This window comes from Pipistrellus hanaki (genome assembly GCF_964339955.1).
Source record: "Pipistrellus hanaki genome assembly, chromosome: 19".
Taxonomy (NCBI): domain Eukaryota; kingdom Metazoa; phylum Chordata; class Mammalia; order Chiroptera; family Vespertilionidae; genus Pipistrellus; species Pipistrellus hanaki.
The window spans coordinates 10,508,977-10,523,086 of record NC_140521.1 but is presented as its reverse complement, the minus strand read 5'-3'; the positions used below and the strand labels follow the sequence as shown (position 1 = coordinate 10,523,086).

The window sequence follows — 14,110 nt, the reverse complement described above, 5'->3', positions numbered from 1 at the left end:
GGACTTTAATCACATCTATAAAAACCCTTTTATGCTTTCCACGTCATGTAACCTTATCATGAGGATGACATCTCAGCCACTTTGCCATTTTCTGTTGGTTGGAAGCAAATCATACATTCTGCCTGCACTTAGTGGGGAGAGGATTATACAAGGATGTGCCTTATTGGGGGTCACCGTAGGGGGTGTCTGCCACAGCATGCTACAGTTTAAGTAACTTGCATAAACAGTTTTATTGACAAACACGTACTGAAGCAGTACTTAAGTTTTTTTTGTGTGTTGTGTTTTTTGTTTGTTGTTTTTAAAAATATATATTTTATTGAGTTTTTACAGAGAGGAAGAGAGAGGGATAGAGAGTTAAAAACATCAATGAGAGAGAATCATCGATCCGCTGCCTCTTGCACACCCCCTACTGGGGACGTGCTCGCAACCAAAGTACATGCCGTTGACCTGAATCGAACCTGGGACCCTTCAGTCCACAGGCCGACGCTCTATCCACTGCGCCAAACCAGTTTCGGCCTGTGTGTTGTTTTGTTTTTAACATTTATATTTGGTGGAGGAGGAGGAGGACTTGACACAGGCTAAATGCAGGTAGGAAAGGGGCCTGTGGAGCTTCCTCTTACCTCCCAGTCACTTCCACAATCTTGAAAGGGACTTGGCAGCTGGTGAAATGCCAGGATCCTGTGTGGGACGTGACGGGGTGGTTTCTTCCAGCTCTAGGTGTCTCCTGTGGGAAGGAAAAGGTTGTGGATCCTTTTCCTTTTTCTGCTCTTGACTTCTGAGACTTGGCACCGCCGCCTGAAAAATAATTAACATCTGACGTGACTAGCAAGAAGGAAAAAAAAAAAAAGAAAGCACGTCCTGGCTAAGCATGTCTCTAAGACAAATTGTTTTAGCGTTTTCCCCCCTTTAATTGTTTATTCTTCCCATGTTTGGATGGGGGATGGTTGGGGAGATGTAGAGGAAATGGAGAGAGAGTGTTCTTCACCTGTGTCTCTTTTCCTGGGATGTGGAGAGGAAATAGAGCAGCCACTAGGCCACCAGATCTGCTGTCAGACACGGGCACACAAAGCCCCAGTCAGTTTGCAAGGCTTTCTTGTTGGTATCACAGCGGTGTGTGTGTGTGTGTGTGTGTGTGTGTGTGGAGGGGTGGGGGCAGGGGAAGGTTGTCTGTCATTTCCATGGTGGAGTGCCTGGCACACCCTGAGTAGCTGTGTGACGAAGGAAGGAGATGAACCTTCCTAGGTGGGAGGAGAAAGATCTGAGGAAGCAGAGATCTGAATGTGATGAAGATCTACAGAGACCTGCAAACGGGTGGGGAAAGAGGGACAAGATAGCGAGTGACGAGGGCCCAGAAGGAGCCAGAGAAACTGTTGCTCAGAAAGCCTCCCAGGATTTGCAGGAAGTCAGCTGGACAGTGAACTTTTTTTTTTTTTTTTTTACAAAGATAGGGACATTTGTTTGTGTTATATTACTGGATTTTAAAGGGGGAAAAAAAATACAGTTCTGTTTTGAACATCTAAGTCAGACATTCCCCCCTCCCACTCACAATCGTCAATACATACGTTTGCACACACGGCATCACAGGTCTCCCGGCAGGACCGCTCTGTCCTGGCTGTATGGGACACCCCGGGGCCAGCCCTGAGGTCAACAGAGGCCCTGCCCAGTCCGAGAGCCAGACCGAATTTCCTTCCCCTTCCCCGGGCCACCTCTGCCCTCTGACCTTCTCCAAAAGCCACTTCACAGTGGGAAGGACACAAAGGCACGGGACATGACAACGTCATGGTGACCACTTCCTGGTGAAGGAAATGCCGCTGAACCCTCTTGCCCTGAACTCCCCAGGGAGGACACAGGACCTACAGCATCTCACGCACCAGGCAGGCCTCCAGGCCTCACCTTGGGCTCAGGTGTCACCCAGGAGGGCATCGGCAGGTCGGCAAAAGAGAAACAGATGATGCAGGATTTCCATTGGTTCTGAGAATGAGCCACCTACTTGAACTTTCCAATGTCACATGGACAGCAAACTTGAACTCTTTGTGGTGGGTGACTCAAGTGGATGCACACAGTTTCTAAAAACTAAAGCTGGAGCTGAAACCGGTTTGGCTCAGTGGATAGAGCGTCGGCCTGCGGACTGAAAGGTCCCAGGTTCGATTCCGGTCAAGGGCACGTGCCTTGGTTGCGGGCACGTCCCCGGTGGGGGGTGTGCAAGAGGCAACTGATAGATGATTCTCTCACATCGATGTTTCTAACTCTCAGTCCCTCTCTCTTCCTCTCTGTAAAAAATCAATAAAATATGTTTAAAAAATAAAATTAAAAGTACAGCTGGATTTCATCATCCTGTGACGAGCTGCACTTGAACTAGGCCCAGCCTAACGGGCCAAGGACTCATCACTTCTCCTGGGAAACAAGGTGGCTTCTGCCTTGATAATCCCACTTGCCTTTGATCTAAGAAAGAGTCTGCACAGTGGCTGCTCTTCTGTGAATATACTTACATCGGAGTAAATCCTCATTGTTTTATTTTTTAAATACATTTTTATTTATTTCAGAGAGGAAGGAAGAGAGAGAGAGAGAGAACTAGAAACATCAATGATAAAAGAATCATTGATCAGCTGCCTCCTGCACACCCCACACTAAGGATCGAGCCTGCAACCCAAGCATGCGCCCTGACTGAGAATTGAACCATGATCTCCTGGTTCATAGGTCACTGCTCAGCCACTGAGCCTGCTGGGCAGTCCTCGTTGTTTTCAATGGCTTGTTTCCGAGTTCCTTCGACCATTAGTCACCTCTCTGTAGTAGATCCGGTTTCCCCTGCCATGCCTGGCAGTTAACTTCACACTCCTTACTGTGCCAGAGTTTATGTTTCTGTTGATGGGAGAGGGTAGGAGCTAGAAACTAAAAGAACTTGAGGGCTAGAACAGAAGGAAGTTCTCCGAGGTCTCCAAGTCAGCTGAGAGATTTCCTCAGACCAGTGCTTAGCAATCAGCCTCAGGCCTCCGTTGTAGTTCTCCTCCCTTCCTGCAGGGGGAGCTCTTCCTCTCGGCTGTAGTGGAATGGTATTGTCATGATGTTTTGCCCCCTTCCCTCATGAATCTTCCTATTGCCCGGCAGCAAAACTTTGAGAAACTCTGGTGAAGGCTGTCCTCTTCACCAGCCATGTTGCCTGAATTGAGGGGGAGTGAATATCCAGTTAACAGCAGTGGCGAGGAATGGATTGTATAGTCATAGAAGGGTAAATGATAGTCCTGTCCTCTTTTCCTGGGGATTGACTTTATCCTTATAAACGAGTAAAGCTGGCGGAGGCAGGGCAGAGCTCCAGGGAGCTATGCCGGTGCAGGGAGCCTGGGAAGACCTTGGCAAGGCTGCCGTTGGGACAGATTGGCCTGTCTGCCTGCTCGGAAGTGTGAGCCGCACGGAGCGCGCGCACCTGGGTGACACAGCCTGTGCCCGCTGCCCACTGCTTCCAGAGCAGCGCTTTTCCTGCTCTGGGTGAGTTATCCGTATGCTCTGTTGCTGTCTGGCTCTCAGTGGTATAAAAACAGTTGCGGCATTTGGTCGCCAATGAGTCAGCTGTGCTTCCTGGAGCAGCCAACATGCACCCCTTCCCTGGTGCCTTGGGGGGGGGGGGTGTCTTGGACATTCCCCCCAATAATGAGCCGTCTTCGATAGGTTGAGCTTTTACTGACCTCCTGTCCTGCATCTGGACTTCTGCTTCTGCTTAGCTCTTGCTGATTAGAAAGAACTCAGCACCCTGTCTGGCTCCTAGTAGTCCCTTGGGTAGTATTTTTAAAAATATATATATTTTATTGTTTTTTTACAGAGAGGAAGGGAGAGAGATAGAGAGCTAGAAACGTCGATGAGAGAAACATCGACCAGCTGCCTCCTGCACACCCCCCACCGGGGATGTGCCCGCAACCAATGTACATGCCCATGACCGGAATCGAACCTGGGACCCTTCAGTCCGCAGACTGACGCTCTACCACTGAGCCAAACCAGTTTCAGCTTGGGTAGTATTTTTATAATAATAATTATTATTTTTTTTACAGACTGGTATAATAACTTCGGGGTGCTACATTTCCAGTTCTTAACCATTCTTTCCCGTTGAAATTACATTAAATTATAAATCAGTTCCTATTCTTCTGCATTATGCCAAGATTTATTTTTAAAAGATTGCTCCTCTGTTTTCTCACTCTCATTTTTTCAACTTGGTTCATGCGGTTTGGTTCTCCTAGGCATAATTTTGCCACTTTGAAGATATATTTTTTTAAGTTTCTGAGCATGATGTTTGCAGAGGTGGTGGCGTGAGTGGGTGAGAGGTAGGAAGGTGGCAGGGAGGTGGTTCCTAAGGAATATGCTAGGAATTTCTGAAATAGGGTTTTGGGTAACTTTTCATCGCTTTAATTGAGCCTGAGAACCTTCAGTCTGGTAGATAACTCTGAAAGTAATTAATTGGGCAAGTCTAAATGTCTTCTTCATAGAGGGTCCAATTTTGAAGAAAAAAAAAAGTGTTTTATTGACTTTAGAGAAAGGGGAAGGGAGAGGGATAGAGAGCTAGAAACATCGAGGAGAAAGGAACATGGATCGGCTGACTCCTTCCTGCAAGACCCCCGCTGGAGATCGAGCTTACCACCCGGGCATGTGCTGTGACCAGGAATCCAACCAGTGACCTCTTGGCTCATGGGTTGATGCTCAATCATTGAGCCACCCAGGCTGGGCCAGAGAGACTATTTTATATGCTTTTCAATCCTTCTACATGTGACACTTTCTCCACTCGCCTGTTTAACTGTTGACAGGAGAACCCAGAACTACTGCTAGTATTAATCCTTGGTAGCAATGTGGGGAGGAGGTGGGGGTATTGATAATAAAGCTGATACCGTCAGGCAAGGGGAAGTTTCAGATTACAAATGGTTTTCTCTAATTGGGGCACTGTGAAAATGTATTAGATTATGGTTACGTTAATATTGACAGCTGGATTATTTTGCTTTTATTAAACTCCCTTGAATTTTAATTTCTTTTGTGTTTTTGTCCGTCCTCGTTTAGGATTACAACTGGCTAATTTTTTTCTCCTCTTGTAAACGCTTCAGTTAAAAGTCAGAAGGGATTGGCACAGATTAAGGATAGAAATGCCGCTGCTGTCATTTCTCTTTGCTTGTCTGAAATGGGGCCAATTTCCATAGCTTTGAATTCAGTCGATCACCGAAGCTGGGAATGGCCACCAATGAGTATGATGCATGACAGGATTGGGCCTTAATTTAATTTTAAACAATTGATTAATTCCTTGGAGCCTTTTTGTTATTTTTTCAGCACACTCCAATAAATGGATGGTGGTCCTGGATCCCATGAAGCCTGGCGGACCTTATGAAGTGATGGCACAGCTGACCTTGGGAAAAACGAACTTGACCGTGGCGGTTCAGGGTGTCTTATTCGGAGATGTCTGGCTTTGCGGTGGGCAAAGCAACATGCAGATGACGGTGTCACAGGTAATTGGCAGAGTCTCGGTGCTGATACATAATGCTGGTGTTGGGGAAGAAGGAAAGGAAAGAGGAGGAAGCAGCAAGGAGGAGGAGAAAGAGAGAGAAACCTTTTGACCCTGTGCCGAGATCCGTTCTAAGTGCTTTGCCTGTTTGAGTTGGCCACTTTATGAGGTAAGTACTGTATTCATAGCTCACCGAGTAGGAAGCTGGACAGTGAGATTCAATTACCTACCCAAGGTCACAGTCAATAGTGGAGCCGGGACAGGACCTGGTGATTCGACTCCAGGACTGCTTGCTCAGTCACGGTGAGTGTACGGTCCGTGTGTCAGACATTCTTGTCTCACCGTCCTGAGCTACAGGCAGAAGCTAGAGTGTATCTGATGGTAACAGAGGTTTCATCACAAATTGAAGACGAAGGAGATTACTCTTCTTTTTGATTGATCCTGGAAGATGAGCTTCTGGAGGCAGCCTGGGGAACCAAAACAATTAGATTTTGTTTTAATGCTGAGCAACTGATACACTACTTGTCTTCCGTTGTCATGGAGATTGAAAAAATAAGACTGAATGTTGGCTTAGCCTTTTACTAGGGTATGGCTTAGAGAAAATCACTTGTTTCTTTTCTTCTCTCTCTTTTTGTTTTGTTGGTTGGTTGGTTGCTTATTAATTGGTTGGTTCGGTTTTGAACTAGATAAGTATACTATATTCTAACTAAAAATGTCTGTAGCTGCTGTGAGGAGGCATGTTAGATGCTGGGGGTGGGGGACAGTTTGAAAAAAACAGTAGAAAAGAAAAAGGAGAAATGAAAGTTCTTCCTTAAGCTGAGCAAAAAACCTGCTTTCCTCAAGTTCTTTTTCCCCCTCTTTTTGTCAGGATTGGTTCTTTAGGTAACTATGAGGTCCTGCTAAATGGAAAAGACATTCTTTATTCTATTCTCTCTCTGCTGATCCCTAGATGTTGGGTTTCTGTATCCTTTATCATGCTAGTCAGTCTTCCCCAAATACAAGCCAGGATGCCACTGTCCTCTCCGGGGTGAGGCCCAAACAGAGCTCGCGTCTCCAGCAGTGGTCTGGCCAATGTGATGGTCACCTCCCTTGTTTTGAGAACTGTATTTCTACTAATGCAGCCCATGTTCACGCTTGCTCTTATGGAATCATCGTTTTCCATTGCTATTAACTGAAACAGCCATCCTTTATCCCCAGGTGCTTCTGCCTACTCAGCTCTTCCCCATCCCCCGCTGGTGCAGCTGTGTTCTCACTTGGTATTTTGGAGACTTTGTTTTTAAAACATACTTTATAAAAATGTGCTTAAAAATATACTTCTCCTTTTAACCATTAAATATACAGAGTGGGGCAAAAGTATGTCTACAGTTGTTCATATGGAAAATAATACAATCTACACTAATAAAAGAGTAAGATGCAAATAGACTGTATATTTGCGACACCCATCAGCCAATCAGGACTGAGTATGCAAATTGACCCAACAAAGATGGTAGGTTAATTTGCACGATGTAGGCATTCTGCATCACCCCAGCTGCTCTGAGCCTCTGGGCAGTGTGGAAAGGCAGAAAGGCAGGTCCAGGCTGGAGCAAAGGTGGTGCCAGCAGCCAGAGGAAAGAAGGCCCATTCCTGCACGAATTTTCATGCATCGGGCCTCTAATAATAAATAATAATATAAGAAAAACAAAATATTGTGTTTCACACACTCAAACTGTAAACCTACTTTTGCCCTACCTTTTATTCACCCTACTATGTGTACCCATACCTTATCTCTACTTAAAACTATTTCCTCATCCTCAACATAAACTCTGTACCTGTTAAGCAATAATTCCCCTTCTTCTTCCAGCCCCGAGTAACCTCTAGTCTGCTTTCCTCCTATGAATTTGCATATTATAGTTACGTCATATAAGGGGAATCATATTTGACTTTGTGTCTGGATTATCAAGCATAACATTTTCAAGGTCCATCCGTGTTGTAGCATATGTCAACATTTTATTCCTTTTTATGGCTGAATTGCATTCTATTTAATATGCCACATTTTGTTTATCCATTTACCTGTTGATGGACATCTGGGCTGCTCTTGTGAATAATGCTGCTATGAACATTGGTGTGCATATACCCGGTCCATTCCCTGCTTTCCATTCTTTTAGAAAAGTACCTGTGAGAGGAATTGCTGGGTCACCTGTTAGTTCTGTGTTTAACTTTTGAGAAACCACCAAACCATTTTCCACACTGGCTGTGCCATTTTGCATTCCTACCAGCAATATGCAGATATTCCAGTTTCTCTATGTCCTCAGTAACATGTGTTACTTTCCCTTTTAAAATTTTTTTATTACAGTCATGTTAATAAGTGTGAAGAGGTATCTCATTGTGGTTTTGATTTGCATTTCCCTAATGACTAATGACATTGAGTACCATTTGTAAGACTTCTTTGGATAAATGTCTAATCAAGTCCTTTGCCCATTTTTGAATTGGGTTATTTGTTGTTGAATTGTAGGAATTCTTTAAATATTCTAGGTAATAATCACTTGTCAGGTAAAGGATTTGAAAATGTTTTATGTCGTTCTTTAGATTGTTATTTCATTTCCCTGAGGTGTTTTTTGATACACAAAAGGATTTTTTTTTTCTTTTGATAAAGTTCAATTTATGTTTTTATTTCTTTTGTTTCCTTTTGGTATTATATTCATGAAATGTTGCCAAATCCAATGTCATGGGCGTTTTCCCCAGTGTTGTCTTCTGAGTTTTATAGTTTTAGCTCTTAAGTTTAGGTCTTTGATTCTTTATGAGTCAGTTTTGGTACATGGTGTAAGATGAGGGTCTGACCTCATTCTTTTGAAGTAGGATATCCAGTTCTTCCCACACCATTTGTTGAAAAGACTGTCCTTTCCCCACTGAGTGGTCTTGGTACTCTTGTCAATAATTAATTAACCATTAATTAATATGTAAAGGTTTATTTCTTGGCTTTCTATTCAATTCCATTGATCTACAGGTCTCTGTTTATACCAGGACCACACTGTTTTAATTATTGTAGCTTTGTAGTAAGGTTCAGAGTTGGGAAGTATGAGTCCTCCAACTGTGTCCTTCTTTTTCAAAATTATTTTGGTTAGTCAGGGTTCTTACAATTCCATATGGATGTGAGAACATGCTTTTCCATTTCTGGGGGGGAAAAGGGCTGCTGGGATTTTTGATAGGTATTGTGTTTGGATCTGTAGCTTTCTTTGGGTAGTGCTGGCATTTTAACTTCTATTGTGATGTGATGTTTTTCCATTAATGTCTTTACTTTTTTTCCAACAGTGTTTTATAGTTTTTGGTATCTTCTATCTTCTTGACTAGATTTATTATTAATAATTAGCTAATAACAATGGTATCACTAAAATAGATTAAGAACTTGGAAATATTATTGTTTTCCCCAGCTCTTTCTCTAAAACTCAGTTTCTTCTCAAGTTGACTTTTATTTTCCTACCCTTACTTTGTTACCTATTTCTCTTTCTTTGAGAACATTTAAATTTGAGATTTTAAAATCTATAACTAGACCATGATCTCAATGAATTTCCTTTTTTTTATTATAAGATGAAATCCTTTAACATACTTTATGATTTCTTATTTTGCTTATTTCTTATTTTGCTTCTACCACTTATAGTTTCTTTCTTTTTTTTCAAACGAATTGCTAAATAATGCTACTAAAAAGATTCTACTCTGCACCTATATACTTCATTTCATTATTAGTTTTCTAATTCAAAATCCAAATTCTTGCATTTATGTCTTCCTAACCAATATTTTATTTGCTCTTGCTTCCTGCCCTACTTAATTATATGAAAAACTTTTGAATGTAAATGTTTATTAAAATGAACCTAGCTGGTTTGGCTCAGTGGATAGAGTGTCGGCCTGTGGACTGAAGGTCCTGGGTTTGATTTTTAGTCAGGGTACATGCCTGGGTTGCGGGCTCGATCCCCAATGGGGAGCATGCAGAAGGCAGCCAATCAATGATTCTCTCTCATCATTGATGTTTCTCTCTCTCCCTCTTCCTTCCTCTCTGAAATCAACAAAAATACATTTTAAATGAACTTTAACTGGATTCCTTTTTAACTAAAGTGAATGGCAGCAAAAGTGAAATTTTAGCTCTCGATAGAAAGCATGGCTTTGTATAGAAGTAGAATTGCTGTTAACTCGTTAAGGAAAACAGTACTTTCCTAATGCTTTAATTGCAGTTCTCTGTTGGCAAAGAAAGGCCCGGGCCAGATCTATTTTTATTTATACAGTCAGGTTCTCAATAGCAGTCTATGCCAGGGGATCTCGTCTCACTTTTTGTGGAGCTAAATCAGATCGTTGCTGGTGGAAATGGGGTCCTTTTCCACGGGATCATGAGGAAAGCATTCCAGGGACCCATGCACGGGGGATTGCGGTGTGACAAAATTCATTCCAGAAAGCTGCCCCTGGGTTTCCAGTGTCCCGTCTCCCTCCATCCCGCCATGTTTGAAAAAGTCCAAAACAAAGGCCAGTGTCGAGAGTTTCTGTTTCAAATGAAAGCTTAGTCCTTTGCAGCCCACACAGTCTGCCATGGCCTGGTTGTTAGACCTGCGTGGTCATGTTTGTGTGTGCGTGTGCGTGTGTGTGTGTGCGCGCGCACAACCAAGGTACTGGGGATGTGCCCACAACCAAGGTACATGCCCTTGATCAGAATTGAACCCGGGACCCTTCAGTCCACAGGACGACGCTCCATCCACTGAGCCAAACCAGTTAGGGCTATTTTTCTCTTTTTTATTTTAAATCATGGACTTAGTTTGTATGACAGCATTTTAGGTGCTGACAGTACCAAAAGCCAGGGTTTCTAGTCTCTCAACATTCTGTAGAACTTAATTTAAAAAAAATATATTTTATTGATTTTTTACAGAGAGGAAGGGAGAGAGATAGAGAGTTAGAAACATCGATGAGAGATAGTCATCCATCAGCTGCCTCTTGCACACCCTCCACTGGGGATGAGCCCGCAACCAAGGTACATGCCCTTGGCCGGAATCGAACCCGGGACCTTTCAGTCCGCAGGCTGACGCTCTCTCCACTGAGCCAAACCAGTTTCGGCAAGAACTTAATTTTTTATCAAAAGGATACCGTATGTGACTCCTCCATATTCCTTTTGCTCCTTTTCTTTGAAAGATACCCCTCCCCCCACTGCAACACACAGGGTGTTTGTCTCTCTTCCCCCTCTCCCCCTTTTCTCCCTCCATGTGACTTTTCTGAGGAGGTAAGGTTTCCACTATAACATTCAAATGAAGGAAATGGCAGATTGTATGCCTATCTTGTTGTTAGGGTAAAGTGGAATTTTTAAATCGAGCGTTATTTATAACACCGAGTGAGATGTTTATAAATGGAGAAAAGTCTAAATGTTCATCTGTCGCCTCCTAAGACAGGGTAGGTCTTAAGACTTGGATATTTCTAGTCAAGCTCAGAAGAAGATGGCCAATGTCAGACAGGAAACCCGTTTCCCAATATCTTGGCAATCCCTACTTTCCGAGAAGAAAAATTACAATCCAGAAGAGAAGGGATATTAGCACATGACAATAAAAGACTCACAGGAGTAATGATGGGTAGGTTATTTATAGTTATTTCCTCAACTTTAAAACTGCTGTATTATACTGTAGTGATGATACCATTGCCATTAACTAGCTATTAATAACTAGAGGCCCGGTGCACGAAATTCATGCACCGGGCCTCTAGTTATGAGAGGTGCACGAAATTCATGCACCGGGCCTCTAGTTATGAGAGAGGAGGGGGCGTGTCCCTCAGCCCAGCCTGCACCCTCTCCAATCTGGGACCCCTTGAGGGATGTCCGACTGCCTGTTTAGACCCGATTCCAGTGATCAGGCTTAAACGGGCAGTCGGACATCCCTCTCACAATCCAGGACTGCTGGCTCCCAACTGCTCACCTGCCTGCCTTCCTGATTTCCCCTAACCCCTTCTGCCTGCCAGCCTGATCACCCCCTAACCACTCCCCTGCCAGTTTGATTGATGCCTAACTGCTCCCCTGCCAGCCTGTTAGCCCCTAACTGCCCTCCCCTGCAGGCCTGGTCACCCCCAACTTCTGTCCTCTGCCGACCTGGTTATCCCTAACTGCCTTCCCCTGCAGGCTTGATCACCCCCAACTGCCTTCTCTTGCAGGCCTGGCTCCTCCCAACTGCCCTCCCCTGCTGGCAACCTTGTGGTGGCCATCTTGTGTCCACATGGGGGCAGGATCTTTGACCACATGGGGGAAGCCATCTTGTGTGTTGGAGTGATGGTCAATCTGCATATTACTCTTTCATTAGATAGGATAGGAGCAAAGGGAAGGCCACATATTATAGGCGTGTCATTTCGGCAACTTTACCAGGGAGCAAAAGCTTTACACACACCCCGGGGGGAGAACAGATGCGTGCCCAGTGAAGTTGGGGTGAGGTCTGTAAGGTACTTGTCTGTCAGTCACACGTGGGAACCGGTCATTGACCAGAGTGGGCGTGGCCACTGCAAGGATGAGAAATGTGCGTTATTGAATCCTTACACAAAGAAATCTCCTCTCTGGGCACACTTGGCTCCTGGCTCGGGCATGGCTTTCCTGTCTTCACCCACATGGCCCACATCCATGCGGACTCCAACACGATGAACTAATGGGCCGCTGCTAGCCTGATGCTCAACTGGAGCTGGTTCCAACATGGAAAACACACACACACACACACACACACACACACACACACACACACAAAACACTGGACACTGGCTTTGCTCCTAGCTTTACTGAAAACCCAGCTACACTTCTTCCAGGACCCGAATGGGACTTTGGAAAACCAGGGGTGTAATTCCACGCAAACAAAAATCACATCCTCCCGTGTGAGTCTCAGAAAGTTCTTTTCTGGAGATATTGTAAGGACCCAGTAATTAGACCCCAATTTCCCCTATAATTGTAGAAGGTGAAATATAGAAATCTCTCTCTCTCTCTCTCTCTCTCACACATACACACACACACACACACACACACACACACACCCCAGGCCTTGCTCCTCCTGCAGACCCCATGCCAAGATTCTCCGAGGAAATAGGATCTTGACGCTTCTTCATTAATTCAAGCATGCGGTGTAAAGGTTACAAATTGAACACTGGTGAGCAGCTGCTTTGATGCTGAACTGCGGGTCCCCAGAGAGGCGGGCGCTGCTCCCTCTCAGCCCAGCAGCCCTAATGACTTCAAACACCTCGGCGTTCATTTCCATCCTCATTTCCATACGCGGTAGAGAAATAATTACACTGAGGTGTTTGATGAGATGAGGTCTGATCTCAGCAGATGGAGGAAGGCTTCCCCTTTCATCAGCAGGGAAACCAAGTGTCATTTAAATGAAAATCTTCCTGAAACCTCTTTATTCCTAAGTTTGTTGCCAACATCCCTAAGGAGGCGCATCCATCCAAAAGGCTCGCGGATGCAGGGAAAGGATGCCAGCTTCAGAAGCCATTGTAGTCGGGTACAGCAAGAATTTTCTCCCATCCCCATTTTTTTTTTTTTTTGGCTAATCCTCACCCGAGGATATTTTTCCATTGATTTTTAGGGAGAATGGAAGGGATGGGGAGAGACAGAGAGAAATAGCGATGTGAGCCCTAACCAGTTTGGCTCAGTGGATAAAACCTCGGTCTGCGGACTGAAGGGTCCCAGGTTTGATTCCGGTCAAGGGCATGTATCTTGGTTGTGGGCACATCCCCAGTAAGGAGTGTGCAGGAGGCAACTGACAGATGTTTCTCTCTCATCGACGTTTCTAACTCTCTATCCCTCTCCCTTCCTCTCTGTAAAAAAAATCAATGAAATACATACACACACACACACACACACACACACACACACACACACCAGGGCCAGGGATGGAGCCTGCAACCCAGGTACGTGCCCTTGATCTTGACCAGAATTTAACCTGAGACCTTTCAGTCTGCAGGCCCACTGTTAAACACCGGCCACGGCTCCCAACCCCATTTTGTTACCACCTCATGTGGCTTTCACGTTTTGACTTGAGATAACACACCAACGTGAGTTTGAAAACAGACGTTTTTCAGCCAGCGTTTCAGACCCAGTGCTGTGCGCCGGGAACAGTCTCGGAGAACGCCAGCCGCCCCGGCGTCGCTGGCCTTGCAGCCCTCCGAGGTGTCGGCGGCGGCGGGTGTAAAAGACAAGTGGCATGTTCACCGCGCCGCCCGCTGCTGCCCGGAGCGGAGCTGGCAGCTCCTGCGGGGAGGCACTGGGTTGCTCGCCGTCGCTGCGGAAGCCGGTGTGGGCGGAGAGCATGGAGGCAGCTCCATCCGCGGTTTCCATGGAAGCGGCACACAAGCCTTCGCGCTTGGCGAGGAACTGGATTCCAGGGGAGAGGACTCTTTGCAGGTACTTGCTGCTGAGAAGCAAGGCCCCTGCCAGAACAGACTGTTAGTGTGCTGGTCTGTCCTCACACAGTGATTTTTAAAAAATATATTTTATTGATTTTTTTTTACAGAGAGGAAGAGAGAGGGAGAGTCAGAAACATCAATGAGAGAATCATCGATCAGCTGCCTCCTGCACAACCCCCACTGGGCATGTGCCCGCAACCAAGGCACATGCCCCTGACCGGAATCGAACCTGGGACCCCTCAGTCCGCGGGCCAACGCTCCACC

The 14,110-nt window shown here is 45.2% G+C and overlaps 1 protein-coding gene across 3 annotated transcripts in view; it reads left to right on the top strand.

Annotated features, from left to right (window-relative positions):
* The window catches only part of SIAE (sialic acid acetylesterase), a 39,446-nt gene that overhangs the window by 6,884 nt on the left and 18,452 nt on the right, over positions 1-14,110 (top strand). For all 3 annotated transcript variants that reach the window (XM_084867928.1, XM_084867929.1, XM_084867927.1), the window contains exon 3: positions 5,299-5,474. In XM_084867928.1, coding sequence (XP_084724054.1) covers positions 5,299-5,474 — 176 coding nt within the window. The remainder of the gene's footprint in view (positions 1-5,298; positions 5,475-14,110) is intronic.